Consider the following 27,221-nt stretch of genomic DNA (forward strand, 5'->3'; position numbering starts at 1 on the left):
GCACTTTGAGCCCCAGGGATCTGCGGAGGCCTCCAGTCAGGTTATCGCCAGTGGGTCTGCCCTTGATGCCATCTGAGCCTCCTGTTCCTGTTTCGGATTCTGCTTTGACACCGCAGCCAGCTTCCAATCTGGCACCAGGATCTAAGCCTTTTACTTTGACAGCCCTGGCCCAGATGATGTCAGTGCTGGAGAATGACCCCTCCCCCTTAGTACTTTCTAACTCTCAACCAAATTCATCGTAGCCTTGGCTAAAGTCGCGTTCCAAAGTTGTACCAACACACCCAGTTTCAGTCCAATTTGATTCTGACAGTACTATGCCTTTGATGAGGAGTTGCACCCTGGAACAACTTTTTGGTTCAGGTTCTGATAAGTCAGCCAGCAGGGGATTATTTCCCCCCACAATGTGATGATAATTTATACATGGCTTGAAGGAACCAGTGGATTGGACACTTTCCCAAACACTGGCTTGTATTCTCACCCTGGACCATCAATGGAAAGAGTACTTCCTTTGCATTGGTAGTGAGACTAGGAGCATAGGGTTTGGATTTACAGCTGCCAACTTTGGTAGTCAAAACTAATGTACTGACAGATATTTTACATCGTGGACAGACTTGCATTTAATGAAGCCTTGACTGACACTTTTATGAGCAAATGGTCTAAGCTTTGTTCCTATCCACTAGGAAACAAGCAGGTTACCAGGTGTCACAAGCCGGTGCCAGGCTACCCTGACCATTTGACACAGCACCGTACAGTGGAATTTTGGGTGGTTCAGGCTTCCACCAGTAGGGTGAACCCCAACTCCTTTCCCCAGCCTAGCATTCTGATCAGTCAATGCCAGCATGATTCTGGGGAGCTATTCCTATACTTTATTGGGCATAGTTGGTGAAGTCCCTCCCGCATTCTCTGAGGAATTTCGTCCCAACCTAGCTCTAACCATCAAGGATGGCCAAGAATCCGTAAAATATATTATCCATCTAGGCCGGACACTACTGACCGCTTAGGCAGACCAGTTGGCACTAGAGGGGGGCTCCAGCAGCTCACTTGGAAGAGCTCCATGCGCTTCTCAGGTGATGTCCAAGTTTCTTAGTAATGCTTTTTCTTGTGGACACTTTATCCAACCTCAGATTCCTTACTGCCCTCCCACTTTATTTTCCTGTGAAAAGGTCTCTCTTTCCCAACTAAAAGGTGGCAAACAAGAGATCTGGGCACTGGTCCATCTAAATAGAGTTGGACTCCACATCCCAGGGTGTGGACAGAGTGAAGAGAGAAACTGACATTGACGCATAGGGGCGACACCTATTTGCGGCGCCATCGTCCCTTCTGGGGTGAAACAAAGTCAAGACGAAGCTGCACGGCACCATCTACCAGCACATGGGAGCAAAGCTGTTAAAAATCTTCCATATCCAGTTGGGTTCTTTCATTTAATTTATTTTAATTAATGTAATCAATCTACTTAACTTCAGTGCTGTAGATGTATTTATTTTGTTCTGCATTTAAAATAAATATCTAAAATTAATTTCCATTAATATTTACATTAACAATTTTTACTCTTTATTTTAAAGTTGAATAAACTTTTAATAATTTCGCTATACTTTACAGTAGGGAGATCTCGGGCCATGGTGGCAGAGATCTCCCCCTAGTAGAGTGAAGGGAAAAGTAAAAAAGTTTCTCGATCAGTGAGCATGCAATAGAGTGTAGGATGCTGTGCATTGAGAAGGGTTACTATACCAACAATGCAATGCAATGTTGTAGGCTACTGTCCTTAAAATTAGATTCACTGTGAGGCGTTAGAGTCCATAGGTGTAGTGGGTCATGTGAACATCACCTAAGATGCAGTCCATTGTAGTAGGCTAATGTCCCAGGGATGCCATTTTGGAGGGTTAGAGTTTCTAAAATGCAGTGCTATGCTCCTCTTTAGGACATATTCACTAGACACCAGAACCTCACACACAACCCCAATTAAATTGAGAACTCCCAACCCAATGTACATTCTACAACAACCACCACAAGAACAATTAAGTGCTGAGAAAGCTTGCTGTAATAGTGCAATATATAATCTCACTAGGGCAGCTGCTACATTTGCAAATATGAGCCCCGATTAGATTCCCAGTTCTCTTGTAGTAGGTTGCATATGCCCTTTCATTACATATGCACTTCAATAAAGCCCTTTCATTGCACATGCGCTTACACAGAGCCATTAATTATGCTGGCAGGTCTGGAGTCTAGGTCCTTTCCCAATGTTAAGCAGTTTTATGACCTTGGTTTCGTGGGACCTCTAATAGGATGTCAAGAGTGAGGAACCCCACCTGAAAGTTCATTGGTGCAGCAATCTATTGACGGCCTCTTGGTTCTGAGGGCAATGAACTACATCGTATATCAGATGTTAGGAAATAGGTCACAATGGAAAAGGAAATATTTGCTATCCTGGGTAGAGTTCCTCTTCTTCTAGTTCATCGTGTACAATTCACAAATACACTGCAGGAACAGGTGCCAACTGGCCCCATGTAACAAAGTTCACTTTCAGTGAGTTATGGATTTCGTGCAATCAACTCTTATGCAGGTAGGGGTTTGCAGGCCGATTCGTATAATGGACAAAGAGGAACTACAAGTCCCAGCATCAAAGGGCTGTTGGCCGAAAGTAGGTGGATGATTGAAAGGGAGCCTAATGGCAAACAGCTGAAGGTACGCCTCAGTGTTTTACATTCTCCGAGGATGTTAATTGGACTGTACCTCTGGGGCAGGACCAAGAGTGATTTGGATTTTTTGATCCTGTTCTTTAATGTCACAAAGAACAAAAACAATGGATTGGAAAACTACCAGAAAACTAGTCATTGCTCCAGATTAATTCAAGAATTCACTCTGTCTTTCATATTTTTCATAGTCAGCCTTTCCTAAGCATCGCAGTTTTGCTCAAGCATGCATTGCAAAGACCTCTGTGCAACAGGGACTGAGCCTGCCCCTCCCGGATGAGACCTTAAGTTCAGCTGGACTTGCTTGTGCTCAGGGTCCGAGGAGCTATGCCATGCAGTTTGAAGGGAATTGCCATTATTTTGTCGTGGGGTTATGTCAATACTGAGTTGTAAATGAGTAGTTCTTTTGTGTGTTTGCTCAGCAAGGTGAACAGGAGTACTTAGTTAAGGAATTACCAGTGCTTTAGAATAATCCATACAACACTTTTGGTGACAGAGGGCCAAGTGGCAGCTGTGTGCATATGATTTCAGCCTGGGTGGGGATAAATGTGTATTCAACACACTACAGATCTAGGCTACTCCATATGTTGTTTTATCTTTGTTGGATCATATTTTGCTTTTCATTTAATTGTATGTTAACTAGTTGTGTGTTTTATCCCCATTCAAGTAAACTGGTGACCATGGACCTCCACTGCCCCTGGCCTTTGGCGTGGCTTCTCCTGGGTTTGGCCTGTTTCAGTCACTCCATACCGTTGCCCAGCGACCGCAATTCCCTGATCGAAAAAGAGCTCTTCATTCATACCGGTGGTAACATTGTACTGGATGCACATGAGGACCTTGCTAACCAGAAGCTCATGAGCCTTAAGATGGAAGAGGTGAAGGAGGCCACAAGGCTAGGGGCCTTTCCTCCCAGCATGCACTTCTTCAGAGCAAAGAGTCTAATTGATCAGAGCACCGTCTTTAGCTACTTAAAGAAAATGCCAAAAGGTAAGCATCGGGTCTACAGATATACCTAAAGAAAGCAGGTTGTTTGTCATACATTTGCATATGTAGCTTATTGATGCACTTGCGCCCCAAAGTGGTGAACGGGCTAAATCCCTGGCAAGTAGCTAATGGCGAAATTAACTTCCTGGGCATATATTATTATTACTAATTCCGCCACTCAACATTAGCAATGAATGCACTTATGCTAGTGGACAACACGTGTTCATAAGTTGTCTTGCAGCAAAGTAATAGGATGTTTTTGCATGGCCTACTTAACCATATGACAGGCTTTTTCATGGAAGTGTTTCCTGCAATTTGAACCTGCAAAACGTATATGAATTTTTAGTTTTTTTTAACATAAGTAAGTCTCTAATTAGTGGTGAGAAATTGATAGAGTGTGTACATGCTGTATTCTCTGAATATTGTTTTCATCCCTGGTCATTTGCTTAGTAAAACGTTAGGTTACATGCAGTTTTTCACTGCACTCTGCAAGTAGAACATACTGCACCACCATACTGGGCACAGCATCACTGTATGATGAATGAGCAGATATATGGTATCTGCACTTATTACCCCCTATGTGGGGCGCTGAATAGCTTGCCGGCATGAGTAGTACATTACACTGTGCATGGTGTACAGGAGGAAGGATGTTGCCTTTGTTTTGATAGTATGTGGGATGTGTTTCCATGTCATGTGTGATGACCACCAAGGTGCGATTATAATGTTATGGGATGCAGCACTTAGTCGTGCGATGGACGTAGAAGTGTGAGAGACAGGCAGTCCATTTATGGTTTTCATTAAGCTGGTGTGTTTGAACAGCTCTGCAGGTCTGTTCATGGTATTTCTGATTTTCCTAGTCCACTTGGCTGATTACTGCACTAGGTTATTGTAGGAGGCTGGACTGGCTTGTAGTGAGTACCTAGGGGTACTTGCACCTTGCACCAGGCCCAGTTATCCCTTATTAGTGTATAGGGTGTCTAGCAGCTTAGGCTGATAGATAATGGTAGCTTAGCAGAGCAGCTTAGGCTGAACTAGGAGACGTGTGAAGCTACTACAGTACCACTTAGTGTCATATGCACAATATCATAAGAAAACACAATACACAGTTATACTAAAAATAAAGGTACTTTATTTTTATGACAATATGCCAAAGTATCTCAGAGTGTACCCTCAGTGAGAGGATAGGAAATATACACAAGATATATATACACAATACCAGAAATATGCAGTATAGTCTTAGAAAACAGTGCAAACAATGTATAGTTACAATAGGATGCAATGGGGACACATAGGGATATGGGCAACACAAACCATATACTCCAAAAGTGGAATGCGAACCACGAATGGACCCCAAACATATGTGACCTTGTAGAGGGTCGCTGGGACTATTAGAAAATAGTGAGGGTTAGAAAAATAGCCCACCCCAAGACCCTGAAAAGTGAATGCAAAGTGCACTAAAGTTCCCCAAAGAACAAAGAAGTCGTGATAGGGGAATAAGGCAGGAAAGACACAAACCAACAATGCAACAATGCTGGATTTCCAATCTGGGGTACCTGTGGAACAAGGGGACCAAGTCCAAAAGTCACAAGCAAGTCGGAGATGGGCAGATGCCCAGGAAATGCCAGCTGCGGGTGCAAAGAAGCTTCTACTGGACAGAAGAAGCTGCGGTTTCTGCAGGAACGCAAAGGGCTAGAGACTTCCCCTTTGGAGGACGGATCCCTCTTGCCTTGTAGAGCCGTGCAGAAGTGTTTTCCCGCCGAAAGAACGCCAACAAGCCTTGCTAGCTGCAAATCGTGCGGTTAGCGTTTTTGGATGCTGCTGTGGCCCAGGAGGGACCAGGAGGTCGCAAATTGGACCAGGAGGTAGAGGGGACGTCGAGCAAGACAAGGAGCCCTCTTAGAAGCAGGTAGCACCCGGAGAAGTGCCAGAAACAGGCACTACGAGGATGCGTGAAACGGTGCTCACCCGAAGTTACACAAAGGAGTCCCACGTCACCGGAGACCAACTTAGAAGGTCGTGCAATGCAGGTTAGAGTGCCGTGGACCCAGGCTTGGCTGTGCACAAAGGATTTCCACCGGAAGTGCACAGGGGCCGGAGTAGCTGCAAAAGTTGCGGTTCCCAGCAATGCAGTCTAGCGAGGTGAGGCAAGGACTTACCTCCACCAAACTTGGACTGAAGAGTCACTGGACTGTGGGAGTCACTTGGACAGAGTTGCTGGATTCGAGGGACCTCGCTCGTCGTGCTGAGAGGAGACCCAAGGGACCGGTATTGCAGCTTTTTGGTGCCTGTGGTTGCAGGGGGACAATTCCGTCGACCCACGGGAGATTTCTTCGGAGCTTCTAGTGCAGAGAGGAGGCAGACTACCCCCACAGCATGCACCACCAGGAAAACAGTCGAGAAGGCGGCAGGATCAGCGTTACAGAGTTGCAGTAGTCGTCTTTGCTACTATGTTGCAGTTTTGCAGGCTTCCAGCGCGGTCAGCAGTCGATTCCTTGGCAGAAGGTGAAGAGAGAGATGCAGAGGAACTCGGATGAGCTCTTGCATTCGTTATCTAAGGAATCCCAAGAGACAGAGACCCTAAATAGCCAGAAAAGAGGGTTTGGCTACCTAGGAGAGAGGATAGGCTAGCAACACCTGAAGGAGCCTATCACAAGGAGTCTCTGACGTCACCTGGTGGCACTGGCCACTCAGAGCAGTCCAGTGTGCCAGCAGCACCTCTGTTTCCAAGATGGCAGAGGTCTGGAGCACACTGGAGGAGCTCTGGGCACCTCCCAGGGGAGGTACAGGTCAGGGGAGTGGTCACTCCCCTTTCCTTTGTCCAGTTTCGCGCCAGAGCAGGGCTAAGGGGTCCCCTGAACCGGTGTAGACTGGCTTATGCAGAATTGGGCACATCTGTGCCCAAGAAAGCATTTCCAGAGGCTGGGGGAGGCTACTCCTCCCCTGCCTTCACACCATTTTCCAAAGGGAGAGGGTGTAACACCCTCTCTCAGAGGAAGTCCTTTGTTTTGCCATCCTGGGCCAGGCCTGGCTGGACCCCAGGAGGGCAGATGCCTGTCTGAGGGGTTGGCAGCAGCAGCAGCTGCAGTGAAACCCCGGGAAAGGCAGTTTGGCAGTACCAGGGTCTGTGCTACAGACCACTGGGATCATGGGATTGTGCCAACTATGCCAGGATGGTATAGAGGGGGCAATTCCATGATCATAGACATATTACATGGCCATATTCGGAGTTACCATTGTGAAGCTACATATAGGTAGTGACCTATATGTAGTGCATGCGTGTAATGGTGTCCCCGCACTCACAAATTCCGGGGAATTGGCCCTGAACAATGTGGGGGCACCTTGGCCAGTGCCAGGGTGCCCACACACTAAGTAACTTAGCACCCAACCTTTACTAGGTAAAGGTTAGACATATAGGTGACTTATAAGTTACTTAAGTGCAGTGAAAAATGGCTGTGAAATAACGTGGATGTTATTTCACTCAGGCTGCAGTGGCAGGCCTGTGTAAGATTTGTCAGAGCTCCCTATGGATGGCAAAAGAAATGCTGCAGCCCATAGGGATCTCCTGGAACCCCAATACCCTGGGTACCTCAGTACCATATACTAGGGAATTATAAGGGTGTTCCAGTAAGCCAATGTAAATTGGTAAAATTGGTCACTAGCCTGTCAGTGACAATTTGAAAGAAATGAGAGAGCATAACCACTGAGGTTCTGATTAGCAGAGCCTCAGTGAGACAGTTAGTCACTACACAGGTAACACATTCAGGCACACTTATGAGCACTGGGGCCCTGGAGAACAGGGTCCCAGTGACACATACAACTAAAACAACATATATACAGTGAAAAATGGGGGTAACATGCCAGGCAAGATGGTACTTTCCTACAGTTATACATTCTGAGATATCTTTTTTAAAGGTTATGGTCCAGAGAAGGCATAGGATGGAGGAAGACATCGATCAGAGGATCAGTGTTTCTATCATCCCATATTTGACACCTTCTTAGGGATCCAAATGCCCAAAGGAGAAGTTTTCAGGTCACCAGTTCTTCACAAGATCAATGTGATTTGTTGTGAGCTTCTAAAAGCACAGACATTCTTCTTTTAAAAGCAGCTCTGACTTGGGAGCTTTCCTGTAACTTAGAAGGAGGGAATTAAGTTAACTGTTACAATTAATCAATTTCAGTGGCCCAACTCTTGGGTACAATAATCTTCTCAAATAAATCTGTTATCGCATGCCTCACATTATATGGGCTGCATTTCGTGCACCTATACGTTGAGCCTATATTTGCTCCCACCTGAGATACTAACGACATGTGTTACTTCAGAGGTGGGGTATTATGAGATGTGCCATGAGGATTCCCAGAAAAAAGGATTTACTGTAGAAATTGGTAACATGGGACTCTGGAAGAACACACCTGATTCATCCACGTAATTCCTCATTTCTCCCCAGAGTTTCAGATGGACAGTTAGGCATTTTTCACATGAAGTGTTATGTTTATTTGCAAAGCACAGTAACACCCGGAAGCGTATCCCAGTGCTGAGCAAGTAGGCGTGCCAAGCCCTGTCCATTTTAGACTGGTGAGTTGAAAACAATACTCAAAACCCAGTGTGCTGTTCCTGACCAAAGAAGCTAAGGTAACTTCAATAGATTACCGTAGTAGTTAACAGGACAGGAGGAATATTTTATTTTTCAGAGCATGAACTCTCACCCACCCAGATGGGTGACATGCTTTATCATGGAGCTAGCTCCTTATTGGGCTGGTGCTGCACTGCCCAACAAGCCCCAATATAGGGGCTCTTTTAGGAGATCTTTTTCCTCACTGTGCCACGTGGTAGTTGAAAGAACGTGGTAATCTTCAGGAGCTCTTCTCTAGCTGAAACTGTAGATTGGTGGAAGTGAAATTAAAGTTAACTAAGGTACCTTTTCGTAAGTACTTTTATTCCAGGAGTTCCTGTTAAGGGTTAAAAACAAAACAGAAATATAATAGGGAGTAGTGTTCCACAATATTCTCTTAAATGGTCGACATGTTTCTAGCTTGATTAGTCTTTATGGATCTATGGCAATTCATCAGGACCATAAAAATCTAATCTAAGCCTAGTGGGTCTTAATCAAATCCATAAAGTGTACCCACAACAAAAGTCACCCAAACATGTGCAAATGCATAGATTATTTACTTAAATCTATAATTATGACCTGTACCAGCTACACCATTTAAAGACTTATTTTAATATTTAATACACATTCAATCTAATGCTGAAGTCAGATTTTTATTAAATATATTAGAAATGTAACTTTTAGAAAGCTATCTATAACCAGCCTGAAACTGCTATAGGGTAATTTGAGTTAGCTCTCCAGCAAATGCTCAGTCTAGCTTCACCTGAATTAGGTGTGAAAGGTGCAAAAACGTGAGCAGGGAGAATGGTCCCAGATTGGGGAGGCATTTTCTTCTCCACACAGCAAGACCAGTTGGAGTGGGGCCAGGAACGTATTACTCAAGGCATTTGAAGCTGTAGATGCACGTGCTGTGTATACACCTGCCATCTATTGTTGGGCCCGGATGTGTGCAGGTTGTTTTTCTTCAATTAAGTCTTTTGAGTCACGAGATATAGTGATTCCTCCTCTTGCTGGTAATGCTCATGATCTTTGGCTCCATTGTTAGATTGTTTTCTTTCTGCTTTCCGGTTCGGACATGTGCTTATGTGCTCCTGGTTGACACCCTTGCAGTGTTCTTTCGGTTCACACAGATTCCTTCCTTCCACCAGTATTGTACTTCGATCGGGACTCCCTTCTCTCCTCTCTTAAGCCGACATTTGGCTACTTCACTCAGGCGGGGCTCCAGTTTGACTGTGGCCCCTTGTAGACCTCACCTGTTGAGGCCTACTCCCGTCTCTCGGTCGTGTTGCTCTACAATGCCTCAATGATGATGGAAAGGATGACTTTTCAATATTTTCCTTGCTGCCACGTGAAATACCCTTGAACCAACCTCCATCTGGTCTGCAATTTGTGCTTATCATCCGAGCACAGCAAAGCTGCCTACAACGCCTACTACTCATTCCGTTCCAAGAAGTCTCTTCACGACCGTCAGGCACATCAACTGGAAATCTTGCACAGGAGCGATAATGACACCCCTGACTTCTTAGGTCCTGAGGACCTCGAAGGGGAACATCTTCCACAATTGTCAGCTGCAGGTGAGAAGGCTTTCTCACCAGGGGAAAGCTCCAGGTCCAAGCTGGAGATCAAGGATCTTCTGCCATCCCTGGAAACCGTGAATACAGCACACCTTCCCCCTCGACACCACTCTTAAACTGAGCAGCTCTCTACCCGAGGGTGCACAGCACTGTGGAGTGCCATAGACAAGCCTTTGGACTGTCACTGATTTCAAGCCATTGTCCGCACCGAAAAATTACTTTGGATGCTCCGCTTCAGTGCCAAAGAAACCTTCAAGACTGGCCGCTTCGGCGCTGGCTACTCAGACACCACCACCACAGAGAACTTCATCGTTGACCACTTCTGCCTTGGCACTGACCAGAACCTCGGAGCCGAAGACTTCGACATTGATCAGCAGAACCAATGTAGTCAAATCCATTCTCCACAAACTACTGAAAGACATGGTCATTTATCCCCATACAGGCCGGATATTCATCGCCCTCCTGTGTCTGCTGCTGTTCCAGCTTTAAAGGGCCAACTGTCCTTTGAGAAAGCCTTGGACCTTCCGGTTCCACCAAAGCAACGTAAGAAAGCAGATGAGGTGACTAGCTCCTTACTGCATGCACAAATATCCCCTTTCTTTGTTCCTCAGCCTTCACCTTTCCTACCTGCTTCTCCAAGGGACTCCTTTGACACCACCCTTCAGGGGTCTCCTCACTCTGACATGGGTGGGTATGTGAGAAGGGAGGATCCATATAACAACCCCCTCTGCAAGGTGATCCACACAAATTTTATGACGTAGACCCCCTGGGGGAAACAGATCCTGATCTGTACCCTGCCCATCCCTCCCCTCCGGACGATTCCATGTTCAATCAGGAACTCATTGGTATGGCAGCCTTATTCCACAAAGTGTATATGTATACTGAGGCTTTAAAGCAGGACTTCCGTTTTGAAACACTGCTCTACCCACCTCTCTACTCATTACCTCCCCATGCTTAAGGACATGTTGCTCCACATGCCTGACATCTTTAAAGACCCTGTCTGAGCCAGGTCCTTAACACCTAGGTGTATCTCCAATCCAGTCAGCCTCCCTTCATGAGACGATCGTGCCCTCTGGGATGAAATAGAGGAGCTCCTCCAATACCTTCCAGAGGAACACAGGAAGAGGGGACACATAATATTCAGTGACAGCAAGCAGATATCCTATACTACTATTTGCTGTACCCTAGATTCCACAGACTCCGCTGCCAGGGGGCTAATTCCAGTGTCGTCCTATGCAGACACACCTGTCTCCGTATCTCCATCTTCAATCCAGAAGTTCAGCAGAACCAGAGGAACATGCCCTTTGATGGCCAACATCACTTTGGTTCAGAAGTGGACCAAATGTTAGAAAACATCAAAAAGATACAGAGACAGCTAAAGCAACGACCGCACCTCAGACCCCTGCTCCCTGTGGCTCCTTTTACCACACATCCTATTGCGGAGGCTCAAAGTCCATCTCCCATGAAGCTTCCATGTCCTACCAACACACCCAGGGACAGCTGTCCTCACCCAGGGGTTACCTTAGAGTGTCCTACAGGGGAAACAATTCTAGAGGCAGAGATAAATGTGGAAAAAGGATCTGCAACTACCACCTATATCTGATGTGTCTCTACTCCCCTGTATATACCACACCAGTCATGGGGCGCCTCCAAGGCTTCTTTCCCACATGGCAGACCATTACCTCAGACCAGTGGTTATTGGATATTATCCAACATGGTTATTGTCTGGTGCTCACTTCCAAGTCTCCCACCATTCCACCTCACAAACACTGACTCTCCCAAGAACACCAACAGCTTCTCAAAGAAGAGGTCCAAACGCTCTGTATCAAAGAGTCTATAGAAGCTGTCCCCTACCATCAGCAGGGCATGGAAGGGTATTCTCTGTACTTATTAATACCCCCCCAAAAAGTGTCCCTCTCAGTCCCCTAAATAAAGACATCATTACAGAGCACTTCCAAGCCTCCCACCATTCTACCTCGCAAACACAGACTCTTCATAGGACACCAAAAGCTTCTCAAAGAAGAGGTGCTAACGCTCCTTATGAAAGGAGCTATGGAACCCGTGCCCTATCATCAGCAGGGCAAGGGAGTGTACTATCTGTGCTTCTTAATACCCATAAAGGATGGGTCCCTCAGACCCATTCTCGACCTCGGGCCCCTAAAGGAATACATCTTTACAGAGTACTTCCATATGGTTACTCCTCAGGATATAATTCCACTTCTCTAATAAGGCAACTTCATGGCTGCACTCGATCTGAAGGACACCTGTTTCTACAGACTGATACATCTGGCCCATCCTCGATATCTCAGGTATGTGGGCAGCGGAAAATATGATCAATTCACAAAGTGCCTCTCGGTGGTAGCAGCACACCTGCGCAGACAGGGCATCCACATCTTCCCTTATCTGGACGACTGGCTCATCAAGAGCTGCACCCATCAGCAATGCCGCAAACACATGCCAGTCACCATAACCCTTTTCCATCCAACTCCACCATGTCCCACCTGCAGCCGCCCAATATCCAACCCTACCTAGCGGCCATTCTCAACTTGGAAGTAGGTATTATGTATCCAAACCCTGCCTGGATTCAATTTATCCAGGCACTGCACACTCTTTTCCAGGCATATCAGCAGGTGACAGCCAGAACTATTTTGCAGCTCCTAGGCATGATGGCAATACTACACACGCGTCCGTTGCAAGAATGCCTAGCATAACAGTGTTCTCAGGCGGAGGGTCATTGGGATGAGCTAGTATTGATCATCCACCGCATTTGTCGTTCTCTGCAGTGGTGGAATATCAACAACCTGTTGCAGGGGCTGCCTATCCTCGACCCAGTTCCAGCAGGGACCATTACAATGGATATCTCCCTTACGGGGTGAGGAGCGCACTTACAGGACCTGACTGTTCAAGGCTGAGGAGAGCCCAGACGCCACGGCCTTCATATCTGGAACTTCTAGCCATCCGCCTATTGTTAAAGACTTTGCTACCTCACCTGATAGGAAAGGTTGTTCTTGTCCAGACGGACAATGACAGCCATGTATTACCTTCAGGGGATACATGCTGGCCCCAACTCTCACAGTTATCCCAGAACATTTGGCGGTGGGCTCTCTGTCACAAAATTAATTTGCTAGCAGAGTACCTTCCAGGGAAAAAGAGAGCCCACTATCTGGAAGGGCACAATAAAGTATTAGTGTATCACTAGCTAAAGAAGGCAAATCTGTTATTAGAACATTGGAATGTTGGGAGCTCCATTGAAAACGATGGAGTGCTCCGGGCTTCTAATGGCCGGTAGAATCCCGGATCTCCAACATTCCGATGTTGGTCACAGCTGTTGATGTGAACAAAGGCCTCACAGAGCCTCAGGGGATTTTAACCCCTTTGGGCTCCAGGAGGCCTTTGGTTCATTCACTAGAACATTCTGCTCTCTAGTGGCAGAATGTTCTAATAGCCTTATAGCTCTGCATGGCTATACTGGCATTAAACTCCCGCTCCCTCAAAGCCCTTCGTCTTTTGTTAGGGCAGTTAACGCTGGAGCAGATCTTAATGGCCGGTATAGCCCACTATGGCGAGCTATACTACTGTAGTAAAAAACCCATGGCAACACATTGCTTTGTTAAGCTGCCTAATAATAAACTTGTCATATTTGTGCCTGTAGATACGCATGCTCCTATCATCTCGTGTTGGGCCCAGATGTATGCAACTTGTTTTTCTTCAAAGATGTCCAAGTCAAGGGTATGCAGTCATTTTGACGATTTTCCAACATGAGGAAAGTCAGCCTGAAATATTAGAGAAATGACAAACTACTTTTTCCACAAAAATAATATGATTTCATGGAAAAGGCACATGTCACCAAAAAAAGGTAAGAGAAGGGTGTATAGGATAGGGGAAAACGTAGACGGGGCAAGGGTAAATAATAAAAGTAAAATTTAAAAGAAGAGTAAAGAAGGAAAGTAAATGTCAAATGGATATTAAAGAAATAGATGGGGAGGTAAAAGAATAGCAGGGAGTAAATGGGAAAACGGTAGCAGGGGATGGATACAAACATAAATGAGTTAAGGGAAGTAGAAAACTTGTAAAAAGGAGTAAAGTGGGGTGGGTGCAATATGTGTGGTATTATAGAAAAGGAAAGGGACATGAAAGAGAAAGAGGTGGCAGGGGCAGAGAGTATAGGATGGTGACACGTAGAAGGGGTGGGGAAGAGGTCAAAGTAAAATTAAGACTGAGTAATGTGGGAGAGTAGAAGTCATATGTATTAAAGTAAGGGAGTAGAGGAATAGAAGGGAGTAAAATGAAGGGGAAGGTGATAGTGAGGGTATACTGGATGGAGAAACAAATAAATGTGGTAGAGGGAAGTAGTAAAATAAAATTTAAAAAAAGGGGTAAAACTAGAGGTTTCAAGAGGTAAGGGTTTTAAAGAAAGGAAATGGGGTAAGGGAGATTAATGGCCCGATTTAGAGGTTGGCGGGCAGGTAACCCCGTCACAAATGTGACGGATATCTCGTCCTCAGTATTACTTTTTTCATAGGAAATAATGGAATCGTAATATGGTGGACAGAATATCTGTCATGTTTATGACGGAGTAACCCCATCTGCCAAAGTCTAAATTAGGTTCTACGTTCGCAACCCCACCTAAAAAATGGTGGGTCATGGAGGAGGGGAAAGCCCTTCCTAAACAATAAACTAAAATAAAAAATATATATATATATATATATATATATATATATATATATATATTTTTTTTTTCAAAATGTTTTTCTCCAGCTTAGTTTCATCAATCTGGAGAAAACCATTAATGAAGAAAAACTAATCAAAAAAGAATTGACAAGAACAATTAGTCAGAACCACTTTCTTTTAGTCTGTATTTTGTCAGAAATATTTGCAGCCTGGTCAGGCCCTGTTGTGACTCCACCCTAGGTCCACAGTGCACCAGCATATTGGTGCCACCTCAGATTGCTTTTTCCCACCATCACATTTTTTCTCTGGTCCAGCTATTTGCCCTTCAAACCGTGTGACGAAAACAGCATTATTGCATCGCTGAGAGCATCCGCACTTATGGCAAGAACTCGGAACCAATGGCAACCGACCATTAGTCTTGGATGCACTGAGCTAACGGAGCTTCAACCTCGACGAAACTTGATCATTCTCCGTAAAAACTCAGAGAAAGCACACAGGGCAGCTCCATGGAACAAACACTCTTCCAGGTCTGCCAATCATGTAACAACAAATACTCTTGAAGCAACCACCACAGTGTTTTCAAACCCTGCATCCTGTGAAGCCTGCTGCACCTTCTGCTGCAAGCATACATGATGGATGAAGATTGAGGCACTTGTTCGCTTAATGGAAAACTCTTGCTGCGTTCCTCACTTTAATTTGTCCTGCATTGGTGGCAGATCCTTTGTGGTGTTAACTGGAATCAGCTTCCGAAATACCAGGATATTGAGGACCTTACTATTTTTTGGAAAAAGCTTAAAACCCACCTTCTTGCCTGGTAGAGCCTCTGCTATGCTTCTTTAAGGCATGTTTCTTACCCTGTATATAAGTCTTTGTTTGTCTTTCTCTGCGTCTGTTGCACCTTGTTTTTTAGTGGCAAAATGCCTATTGGTGAAGATTGTTCTTTAAAAGTACACTCTTTCATTTATTCAGGAAGATGTTGCAGGTGTCCATGAACTTCATCCTAGTGTCCAACCTGGGTGAGAAAGCCCTGGTCTTTAGTGTTCCTGGAGATGTCAATCAATCCACACAAGAATTTCCCACTGAGGCTTGACCTCACTCCACATCAGGGCCTGCTCAGACACCCAGATTTCAGGCTACTGAATCTTGTAATCTGGCACCTGAGTTTCCAGAGTTTGGTTACCTCAAACTTCCAGAAGAATGCATACTTATCCTGTGAGAGGTGTAAAAGCCCACTACTGGAGCCTGTTATGCAGGTAGGTGGAAAATGTTCATGCATTACTGTAGCTCTAAACAGCAAGACCCCTCCAAGGCTTCTGGGCAGAAGAATGTCTGTTACCTCACACAACTATACAAGGCAGGCCTTCACTACAGTTCCATATGCTTACACCTAACCGCAGTTGCAGCACACCTACAAAACAGACAAAACATCTCTTTTCATTGTCCCAGTCATTAATGCCTTCATCGAAGGTCTTAAGAGGGTAATACCTCCAAAGACACTTCCTGCACCTGAGTTGTACTTGAATGTGGTCCTCAAGTGACTTGTGGGTCCTTACTTTGATCTCCCACACTTGTGTGACATACACATCCTGTCTTCAAAGTTGACTTTCATAGTCACAGTCACCTCTCTGACACATCAGTGAGCTCAAGGCTCTTACAGTACAGTAACCATTCATCCTGGTTTACAAAGATAGCATAGTTCTTTGTACCAACCCCAAATGTCTGCATAAGGTTGTTTCACCTTTTCACGTGAACCTGACCTTTAAGCTGTCAGTCTGCTTCCCACTTCCCACAACCTCAGTTTGTAGTGGAAGGGTCCCTTCACACTCTGGATGTTAAAAGAGCACTCAGGAATTATATTGATAGAACTAATCCTTTTAGGAAGTTCAATCAACTTTTGATGGCTGTCCCCATACCCAACTGGATGATGCCATCTCTGAAGATGGCAGTGCTAGATGGATAGATAAGGGCACTCAGAATTGCTATGCTAAAGCCATGCTAACACTAACCCTGTCCCCTGGGCCCCACTACACATGCAAGAAGGGGGCAGCCCTAGCCTTTCTAGGTAAAAACCCTTTAACAGAAATCTGCAAGGCTGCTACTTGCTACCCTTCACCGGGCAATAATGTGTGGCCATTCTAGCACGTTAACAGGCTTCAGTATGCCGAGCTGTCAAGAAAGAGAGCTCTCTGCATACATCTGTGTTCCAGCCATTGCTTTGGAGGGGGGCTGCTGTAAAATCTATGCAGAGCATGTGAATCTATAACCACACATGCTATTAACGGATAATGTTATTTACCCTGTAACCATCTGCTTGTGGCATGTAGTACTTTAGATTCAAATGCACCCGTACTTCTCTCCAAATCCAGCAGTTTACAGATGTTTTTCTGTCCTTTTCACTCCCATCACTATACAGAGCACTCTGTCTTTGACACTGAACTCCACTCACACTCCTCACCTGCTGAGCGGAAAACAATCTGAGGATGGATCCAGTGTGCGGGTGCATTGTGGAGCAAGGGTTGAGTTATAACAGGTCTTGTCACTGAGATGTCTGGGCCCAGCATTAGATGGCAGGGGTATGCAGAGCATGTGAATTTACAGTACTATATCCTATGAGATGATGGTACAGGGTAAGTAACATTCTCTGTTCTGTTCATTTGATCATTTTAATTTACATCCATATAACCATAGGAAAGGCCTGATGGTTATCCCTTAATCAGTGGTCTCTAGATGCTTGCTTACAAATCCATTCCTGCAAGTACCACAAACTGGATTAGATTACAGATACCTGTAAAATAGCTGCTACCAGCATTAGAAACATTCATAGGTTTCTTCATGCATAAAACTCATCCTGCAAAGAATTTCTGGCTGTAGAAATAAGGCTTCCAAATGCTTAATATCCCTCACAAAGATGAAACCCGATTCTCGAAAAGAAGAAAAGAGAAGGCAGATGCACGTGAAACTATGAGGAGTCTCTGTGCCCTGAAACAAAGGCAATCTCCATTTTGAAAAGTGAAACACAGACACTGATGTGCTGGAGTAGATACTGTTCATTTAAATTACATGAATCAATATAGAGCAGGTAATCTTCCCAAGACATGTTTTCTACTTGGGCATAATTTGGAAATATTTTGTAAAGTCCATAAATGTTTCAAAACCAATGAAACAGAACAGAAGTGTTAACAAAAACATTTATAATTGGATGTAAATTTGGGAATAGAAGATTCATTCATTTACATTTATGATTCACACTCACAAAAATCCAGAGGAGCGACAAAGCAAGTTAATGAAGGGAAGAAGGACACATGTTTCTAAAAGCAAACAGCCTTCTTTGGAACATTAAAGAAAAGACCTAGAGGGAATTCAGCAAGATCAGGAGGGAGTCGGGAAGAAGATAATTGACAATCTTTCAAACAAAACTACACCTCTCCCTGCGCAGGCTCCGTGACGGTAAGATGAGGTTTGCTGCTGGTATAAATGATTTCCTAAAAAGCATATATAGATGGAGACATAAATAGTACCATTTTAAGTGCATTAGTTCTTGTGATATTCGACGCAAACAGCAACATCATCATAAATGATGGGAACAGTATTCATACCAAAATTACTAATAAGTGTCAAAAAATGTTGGGGTGCTGAAACTTTGAAGCCCGAAGAACATATTTATGATATTTTTTATGTTAAAAAGAAATTGTTGGAGAGCTATATTTTACCACCTAGCAGTCTCTTAGTCCTGAACAAAAAATAATTGGTAGGTATTTTAGTCATTAAGCTGGGAGCAGGAATGTTTTCAGGGTATTCCAGGACGTAAAATGCTAACTGATTATCTTAAATCTAATGGGAGCCTTGGTGGCCAATCTTCTTGTGACATTAGAGCATAACATACAAATGTCTATGTAGAGAACTTGGCCTTTTGTCTTATTCCGATCTCTCTCCGGCCAGTCAAACTCTAGTTGTGTGCCTTTTTGCCTGGCCTGGACCCGGGTGGGAGTCTCCCTGGCCCCACAGGCCACGCCGTGAAACAGTTAACCATCCAACTCTTAGAGAACGGCACAGGAAGAATCTTTTAATTCACATATTGCTCCTGTGCACCTTGCCTAAGAACGCAGATATGGTTTTCTTACTTTATCAGCCTTGCCCAAGGCCTGAAGATGTGGAAATAAATCTCCCACCCTCCTATCTGGGCTGGAAGTTTGGACTGGACTGTCCCTATTGGAGCAGGTTCAAGACTGATTTGCATGTGGCTGGGCACAAACTGTAATGGCATGGTGAGCAAAAGAAGGTGGGGGGTATTACCCCGAGCAATTGCCAATGGTTAGACCTAGCCTAATGGCGTGTACGTCATCACACATGCACAAGTACGCAGCATGATGTGGCTGTCATTTTGTTTATTTAGCTGTTCCAAGATAGGAGACACCACCAGGAGCAGTAAATACCACCTTGAGCAGTGAATAAAATATGACATGCACACAAGCACTTTTTGAAAACAGAGCGGCCTACCAGCAAATGGAGGCTGCTGGCCCACCAAAAAATGTAACCCAGGTTTCTAAAGGGCTGGGAAGGTTTGGGAACAATAAAAGTGTTTGTGGGGGAAGAAGTCTGTGTCTGAGGGGTAGCAACGTTGGCATTTAAAGCAGGGTCGGAAGTAAAAGAAAAATGTAAAAAGCTGAGCGGGAGAACCAATGGTCAAGGACAAAACAACAATGAGCTCACTTTATTTGCAGGAGAAAGATCACATGAGGGAGAGAGCAAGAAAACACATGAACTCTCATTGTGTGCTGAAAGCAGCATAAACAAGCATTGGCAAAGCCAGTAGATCTGATATTGGCCATCCAGACATTTGGCTTTGTCAGTACTTATTTTGTTTTTTTGGTCTCGTCCATGCTTGTTTTGTGTTGTCATGGTTTTTGCAAAATGTTATTGTTGGGGAAGCCACTGAGTCATCATCAATCTTAAAAAGTATTGCTAAAAGCAGAATTATTTTTTTGGTCCCAAAAAGCACACACTGGCAAAGTAATCCCTGGCACTTAAATTAACTACTTTGTGTGTTGATGTGCTCCTGTGAAAGGACAGAATGCCGAAGCTCACAGTGAAGTTAGTCAATAGATAAAGTGGGCTGACCAATTGCCCCAGTCTGAGTTCTTAAGAAAATTGTGGATGACACAATAACGGACCAGTTGATGAAGAGGTCTAATGAGTAAGCATATCATACATGTAATTTTATTATAATAAAACGGTTTTAGCTAATGCTATAACTAAAAAGTAGTTCACAAAATTTGAGCAGTGGAAGGATACAAATCACCCAATAAGAAAGTAAGTGAAAGAAGCTATGCTCCAGAGTAGGGACAGACACAAGACAGGGAAGGAAATCCCTTGAATAAGAAGCAAGCAAATGAGGCTGACAAGAAAGCCAGTCAGTCGCAATCACTAGGTTATCTGAAAGCCCAGTGTAAGTCTTGTACACAATAGGTTCTTTGGCCAACTGACAGCTAAAACTAATCTGCAGGCAGAACCTATAAAGTATAAGAATTTAAATTGGGATTCAGGTATGGGTTATAATTAGTATTATGTCTGTGGTTAGAAATGGGGGTAGGTTTAGAGTAAGGCTGACTGTTCAGTTTGGCATAAGGCAGGGCATTTGATCCAAGGTTAAGATAAATGTAACAATGGATTGATCATTATTGTAAACCTAATAAAAAATAACACAAAGTATCACTATCAATTCTTCTGTTTGTCATCATGTCATAAATCCCATAGCAATTATATGTTTCCTTTGCAGTCCTTCTCATTTCAGTTGTTAGAAGGGATGGGCTGGGGTGCTCATTCTCTGACGAGCATGCTCGGAGATTTGCTGAGCCTGAGACTGGGGTAATTGTAGAACCATGCAGAGATACTCACTGAGGGCTCTTGTGCTGAGATTCCAACAGTTCGACAGAAGACTGATATCTAAAACCTACACACCTTTCAAGTGGATACTATAAATATTCTGGAATGCTTCAGAAATCCAGATGGAGGGCTTGGGGAGAGTGGGATAGGTTTTGTAGTGTAGGAGGTGGACCATTCCTGTCATCAGTTTGTGGTCAAAGCTACTCCTGCGTATCTCTAACAAAGATTCTCCTACCACTGAAAAAGACCTTCTTACATGGATCAGCAAGGGCTACTTGTTGCATTGTTAATGTAGGCCAGAGGCAATTGTTTTGTGTTGTAAGTTAAAATTTATTAAGCATTAGTAAATCAAATATTTTAGAATTTCAGATTTAAGATTCACTTCTTCCAAGCTCACGCTTTGGGCTGTAAAGATCATCTCATTCCAAGTCTGCCTTTTCCTTTCACTTCTAGGAGCAGCTTTGCACTTGCATGATTTTGCTATTCTGAACGTCGACTGGTTGGTAAAGGAGGCATCATACTTGCCCGATTGTTACATTTGCTTCAGCAATGCAGGTTTGGTCCAGTTCAAGTTTTTCAACCCTCCCCCAGTGGGTCCACCACCGCTTAACTGTTCAGACTGGGTTTTGCTTGAGAGCTACCGAAAACAGCTGAGTGACGTTGAGGCTTTTGATAACAGGTGAGCTGATAAGGGAACATTTCTCTGGAAATTGGTGTTAGCTTTGCAATGAAATCATCTCTGAGGAGTAACTGAGGCTCCTGGTTTGTATTAATGCTCTGAGGAGACCTTATGGGCACAGTAATCATGCAGTATGTGAGTTGTGTTTGAGACTTCTCATACACTTCTCTACTCTTGGTTCGATCTGTGAGACCTTTCCTGCTTCACTTTTCATAGGAGTGGCATTTTAACCTGTTGCAGGACACATAATATCATAGATAAATATTTGATTTGCCTCGTCTGTAGTTTTCATATGACAGTATCTTTGTTAAACATGGCAATTTGGGTGATACCTGATGCTGTAATGATAAGGGTTATATAAAGCCTACCAAACGTTTAGTGCTCACAGTCTTATTCAAGGCAATATTTATTTACGAAATCCTTAAAAGTGCTATCAAATGACCCCATACTTAAGAGCTCTTTCACAGCCAGACATTTTATAATAGCATTCATCAGTTAGTGAGTATGCAGTAAATGGAAGTCCACAGTTTTTCGTGCCTGTTTTTGCTGATGACATCTCAGTTGTAAATTTCGCAAATCTCCCTACACTGTGAATGAGAATGCTGTTAATAGAAGGATGTTTAACTCCTGCGTCAGAGTAGCATTTTGTCTCCCCAAAACATTGGGCCATATCAAATGCTTTCATTGGCCGCCTGGACTGTCCCCTGCTGATGGCACCCGGAGTGATGTTGCCATGGAACTGGCTCTGAATGAGACAGTGGAAATAACCTCTTATACTGCAGAGTGATTAGAGACATTTCAGATATCAGGATCAACAGGTCTAAAGAAAGTTCCTCCTCTGTTCAAGCCTTCCAGTATAAACCAAACTAACCTATCAACATACATTTTACAGAAAGGTCAAAATCACCAAAACATATCAGAAAGGTACTGTGGAATAGATCATGTCTGCCTGCCTCCCTTAAAAAAGCCCTATGTCTGACTATTATAAGTAGATTTTTCACTGACCGTGCTACATGTGTGATGTGTCTGGACTACATATGTGACTTTTGTGGTTTCCTGGGCTATGCTGAGTATGTTACCAGCCCACTTCTGTTGATGGCCATTCCCTTACTCACATGAAGACATAATCAGTTTTGCTAATCTTTATTACAGAAGGAACTGCCTGTTAGCTTGTGGATTGGAGTGATAAAATCCTATATCCAGTTTATTTCATAATTTTCAGGCCTTGAAATCCATTATCTCATTCTCCATTTACCTTTATACTATCTGCACTTGTTAGATCATCTTTCTACAATAACGTTGTAAAAGCCATGAATGCCCTCTGTTCTCTTAAGGGTTAGCTTACCTAATTACAGATGGATATGGTAGTTGAGGTTTAAGCTGTCTGTTTTTCCTGGCTGGGAATAACCATTTGTTGCCCTTAAAGAAAGTCTATCTGATCCATTCGGTTGGTGAAGTCTTTAGTAGTGATGTCTGCTTGTTGTGACCATGAACGGGAGCTCCTCATAAACTGTGGAAGATTCAATGGGTTTGGAAGATACAGCTAAAGTGTTGGTTGATAGATCTGGTTCTTGGTAGCCCGCATACCTGTTCTGTTTTAACAACACCTAAAGCTCATGAGATACTACCTTTTAGATCTATGAAATGCAAAGAAAGCTGTTGGAAATTCATGATATAGTTATTTCCAGAAAAGTACTCCTGGCCACACCCTCTTTCTTTTGATTTTGTTAGTAATCTTACTACAACATTACATGCCACTGCATAAGCTACTACATAATCTAAAAAGGACAGGGACAAGGGTGTTAAAACTATTTTAGGATCAGAGTTACTCTTGGGATCAAGTGTGACAAAGTCAGTTTTTTGTAGTCTTGTGAGTGTGCCAAGGTGATGATAAGGTTTTGGAAGACTCGAGGCCATTGGCTAGCCCATATCACCTGCTGCAGAAAACGTTAAGCTTGATGTTAGGCGTATGACTGCAGATAATTTGGAGGTTCATGGTGACAGGGTGGACCCTCTCCTAATGATAAGTGTAACATGCATGAATATGTCTTTACTTCTCTGAATCCTGCGCATCCCAAAGTTGATAGACCCTTATGTCAGAGTAGTAGTAACATGGATTAAAAAGCAACCATGTGAGAGGCACAGATCATAGTAGTATGACTAAAGCTGGAGTCAGAGAAAGGCTTGTATACTTTACCGTACACCAAAATAAGGATAGAGCAGAAAGCTGAACCTCTCCTCATCTGCGATCTATTTCTATATTTCTAATGAAGTATTTTTAGAAAACTACCTGTTTTGTTGCTCTTTGTCTGTGTACAGTCAATCTGCTCTTCCTCCTGACTGCTGTCGCCCTCTTTTGTTTTTCCACAGTTTGGTGAGGAACCTGTCCCTGGTGACTGAGAATCCAGAGCAGGCCTATCCAACCCAGAGCTCCATCTGGAGAAGGTTTGAGGGTGCCTTCATCGCTACAATCAGCCTAGTCTCCTATGCCCCAGTCTTCAAGAAGTACTTTTATGCAGGTTTAAAGGAGCTCTATGAGGACAACATACAGTACATCGAACTGCGGGCATTACTGCCCCAGGTATAGTCAGTTTTCATGTTGGTATGTTTTCTGCCGATTTCTGCCCATTTAAGAAATTTTGCGAAGTGTTTTAACTTGTATCAGTGGATATTCAACATTTATGTGTGTTTAATTATATTTTCTAAAGATTCAGATGCGTCATTGTGTATAGTCACTTAGTTAAGGTTCTTTGGCCCTCCTTACACAGTTTGCTGTTTCTTATCATTGTTCAGCCACTTTTTTACTAGTTTTGTTCAACTCAATAGCGATCTTATTCTCAACTTTCAACAATTTCACTAAAAGGAAAGTTAAAAAAACTCAAACAAATTAGTCATAAAAAAGCACTGTCTTTTTATGACTATAACTTGTTTGACTTTTCTTACTTTTCTTCCAGTGAAGTTGTGTTTTGTTAGTTTCTTAATTTTACTCAAGAGCAGCTGTTTATTGTTGTACCTTTCTGTCACAGATAAATTCAGCTCAGCATTGTTGGCACATAGGTGGGTATTTGTCATGAGATTCAGTTTCTCACCAATACATTTAGTGGTCTTTAGTAGGAATCTTTTATGCACTTGGTTAGTTACTTAGACACGAATTCAGAGTGTTTGAAAGTGAAGCGGTTGATAGATGAGACACTATAGAAATAGCAGCTAAAACCTTTACTGAAGTTGATTCAGGCCAGCAGTTTGTTTGTATTTGTGAACAGGAAGGGGAAGTACTTGAATAGTTCTGGAGATGGACCTCTCCACTCTGGTGGTCATGTTCTAAGAAGCTATGTGTGGTGTGTTGCGGGAGAGTCCTTGTTCTGAGGTAAGGTTGAAAGGAATGATTCTCTGATCCTCGAAGGATCAGTTGAGAAAAACTTTACAGATCAGCTTTGCTACCATCTTCCAGTAGTTAAAGGAAGCCCAGAAGACGTTTAATGTATACCCATACAGCGAGCTTAGGGCGTGCAGGTGGGAAAATGCTGTAAAAATATGCATTTTCAAGGCTTTGTACATAAAGAAATATGCAGATGTAATACTTTCAAATTTTTTGTAGCTAACCACATATTGACGCCAGACACAGCCTGTCTGGACCTTCTGATCAGCTGGTTTCACTGAATTCTACAGCACTAGAGGTTCCATTTATTTATTTATTGCTAGTTCTTGATATAGCACTGCAAACCAGGAAAAGTGTTAACATGCTTTAAGGTGCTGTTCGGCTGATAGAGAGTTCCACAATATGAAGATAGCAATTATATGAGTAGGAATAAATGTGAGTTTAATGGACTTTGGATATGAAAAGTGGCTGATTTAGAAATGTATTCAGCAAGTAGACAAGATTATGATTATAGTGAACCATAAATTAGTTAAGACCGGTTAAAATACATCATAATATGTAAATTAATAGATTGTACAGGGGACAGAGTTAGATTCTCGCCATTGAGGTCTGGAAAATATGAAGCAAAAAGTAGGACATCTACAATTAGCCAAGCTGTAGTAAGTTGTCCTTTAGCATCTTTTTAAAGATAGACAAGCAAGGTAGTAGTCGTAAGCAACAGGGAAGAGCATTCTATATCTTAAAGGTGTTCATGGAGAAGGTTGTCTTGCTAGTGGATCTTTTCTTAAAACAAGAGGTTTTAACAAGCGGTTGAGGTTTACTTCTGGGAGCTCTGCCACACTCTGATCTCTCCAGTTACTGCACAAGATATGATGGTAAGTTGAGGCTCTAGTATGGTACATATAGCGAGAAGATTCTACTTAGTCTCTGTCAAATAATATTGATTGAAGTGAATGAATGTTGATATGTTTAAGGCATACTCCCTCCTCGGTAAAGGCCTATTGGTTTTGCTGTGGAATCTAAATGAGATAGGGTTTCAAAGCTGCCTTGAAGCTGGCAAAGGATGGTAATACTCTTTGAGTTGCAGTAGAAGAGCTTTCTATAAAACAGGACCTGCCACTGAGAAGGCCCTACCACCCCGGATCTGAGCTTAAACCTCAGCAGGTGCACAGGATACTATTTTGTGTCTTAGGAAGTTGAATCCTAGCTGATGGTAGCACCGAAGGATCCGGGCGGCCAATTTAAACCTATTGCAGGCTGTAACCAAAAGCCAAAATAATGGTGTCCTTTCTTTGGAGACATCCCTTCTATGCACAACCACTGCATGCACAGCCACATTTTGGTCCCTTTTAGCCATGCCCTCGCTGAGGCCTTTATAAAGGCAATTGCTAAATTCTAGCCTAGAACTGAACAGAGCACCTACCACCATGTATTATGGTTTGTTGACATATGTGGTGGGTGGGGTTTCCTACTACCTTGCCTATCAAGATCCTCTAAAAACAAATCTGACTTTCAAAAGCAAAGATTTGTTTAACTGTAATAGCTAGAGATGGATGTTGATCCAGCACAGCAGGGCGACGAATAGACCTTTGGCCCTCCTCAGTATTCCCCAAAGATGGCAATAAACTGAATTTTGGCATGTGGTGCTGGCACTGGTGCTTCCTCCATATTTGGACTTTAAATAGGAGTTCTTGTGGAGACTGAATGGTATTAAATTTATTGGTAAGCAGGACATTCTTTTTTGTGTAGTTTGCATAATGTTGTACTTTAACTTTTATTCAGCAAACAGCTGGACCAGATGTACTATTCACACATTAACCGTAAAAAGGAGAAATGATCAGCCTAATGGGACAGCACAATCTGGTGTTCCTGATGAAAATGGAAAGGGGTCTTGAAACACATTGTGTGCTTGACAGTAAGAAGGAACTAAACAGTTGATTGCTGACTGCCCGGCATGAGCCACCTCTGTTAACCTCTGGAGCAGGATTTGAGGAATCTCCTTTGTCTGTCCCCAGGCATTTCCCATGAATGTTTAAATAGTTTAAATTCTGTTGTGGTTGCAATTGCCTACACTGTTGAAAGCCTCTGTAATTAAATGACGACCTTTTATGTGATCATTTCCTCATGTTACTTATATGTACCATTTCTCATGTTACTCGTGTGTATCTTTCATCATGTTCTTATGTGTTCCTTTGCCTGGGTTCTATGTGAAAACACACAGTGATAAAATGCAGGGCTAGATTTAAAATTAAGTAGTTATGGAAAATCCTGTCATTTTTAGAGAAAGTGTTAAAACCTCTGTTGGAGGAGTCACCTCCGGTAGAGAATCCCCAGCAGAATTTCTTCTGCGATAGGGATAGTATGGAAAAGGTAATTTTACCAAATGTGCAGCCTTTCTACTTTCTTGGTACCTGTGCTGAACTGCACAGTACAGAACACATCATCCAAACTAGAAATCTTGAATCAATGTTTTAAAAAATTGTCCTGCCGACGAAGTGTTTCACAACTAATTTGCTGTTAATATTACAGGTCTACGAACTGGATGGGACAATGCATGACAGGGCGTGGGCCCTTCAGGCATACCAAGATGTGGCCAGGCAGTTTGTCAGTGAGCATCCAGACTTCGTGGGAGTCAAAATTATTTACACAGTGCACAGGTAGGAATCCCAGTACCAACACAAGCAGTCTTTGCTTTGTGTTTCTATACCCACGTTTAAGATGGCTAAATGGATTTATGTGGTTGCTCCATAA

The 27,221-nt window shown here is 43.4% G+C and overlaps 1 protein-coding gene across 5 annotated transcripts in view; it reads left to right on the plus strand.

Annotated features, from left to right (window-relative positions):
• Nucleotides 1-27,221, plus strand: part of LOC138287551 (adenosine deaminase 2-like) — a 214,764-nt gene that overhangs the window by 89,190 nt on the left and 98,353 nt on the right. For all 5 annotated transcript variants that reach the window (XM_069228069.1, XM_069228068.1, XM_069228065.1 and 2 more), the window contains 4 exons: nt 3,358-3,677; nt 20,866-21,091; nt 23,462-23,672; nt 27,000-27,127. In XM_069228069.1, the coding sequence (XP_069084170.1) occupies nt 3,371-3,677; nt 20,866-21,091; nt 23,462-23,672; nt 27,000-27,127 (872 nt within the window). In that variant the 5' untranslated portion in view covers nt 3,358-3,370. The remainder of the gene's footprint in view (nt 1-3,357; nt 3,678-20,865; nt 21,092-23,461; nt 23,673-26,999; nt 27,128-27,221) is intronic.

This window comes from Pleurodeles waltl, chromosome 4_1, assembly GCF_031143425.1.
Source record: "Pleurodeles waltl isolate 20211129_DDA chromosome 4_1, aPleWal1.hap1.20221129, whole genome shotgun sequence".
Lineage (NCBI taxonomy): Eukaryota > Metazoa > Chordata > Amphibia > Caudata > Salamandridae > Pleurodeles > Pleurodeles waltl.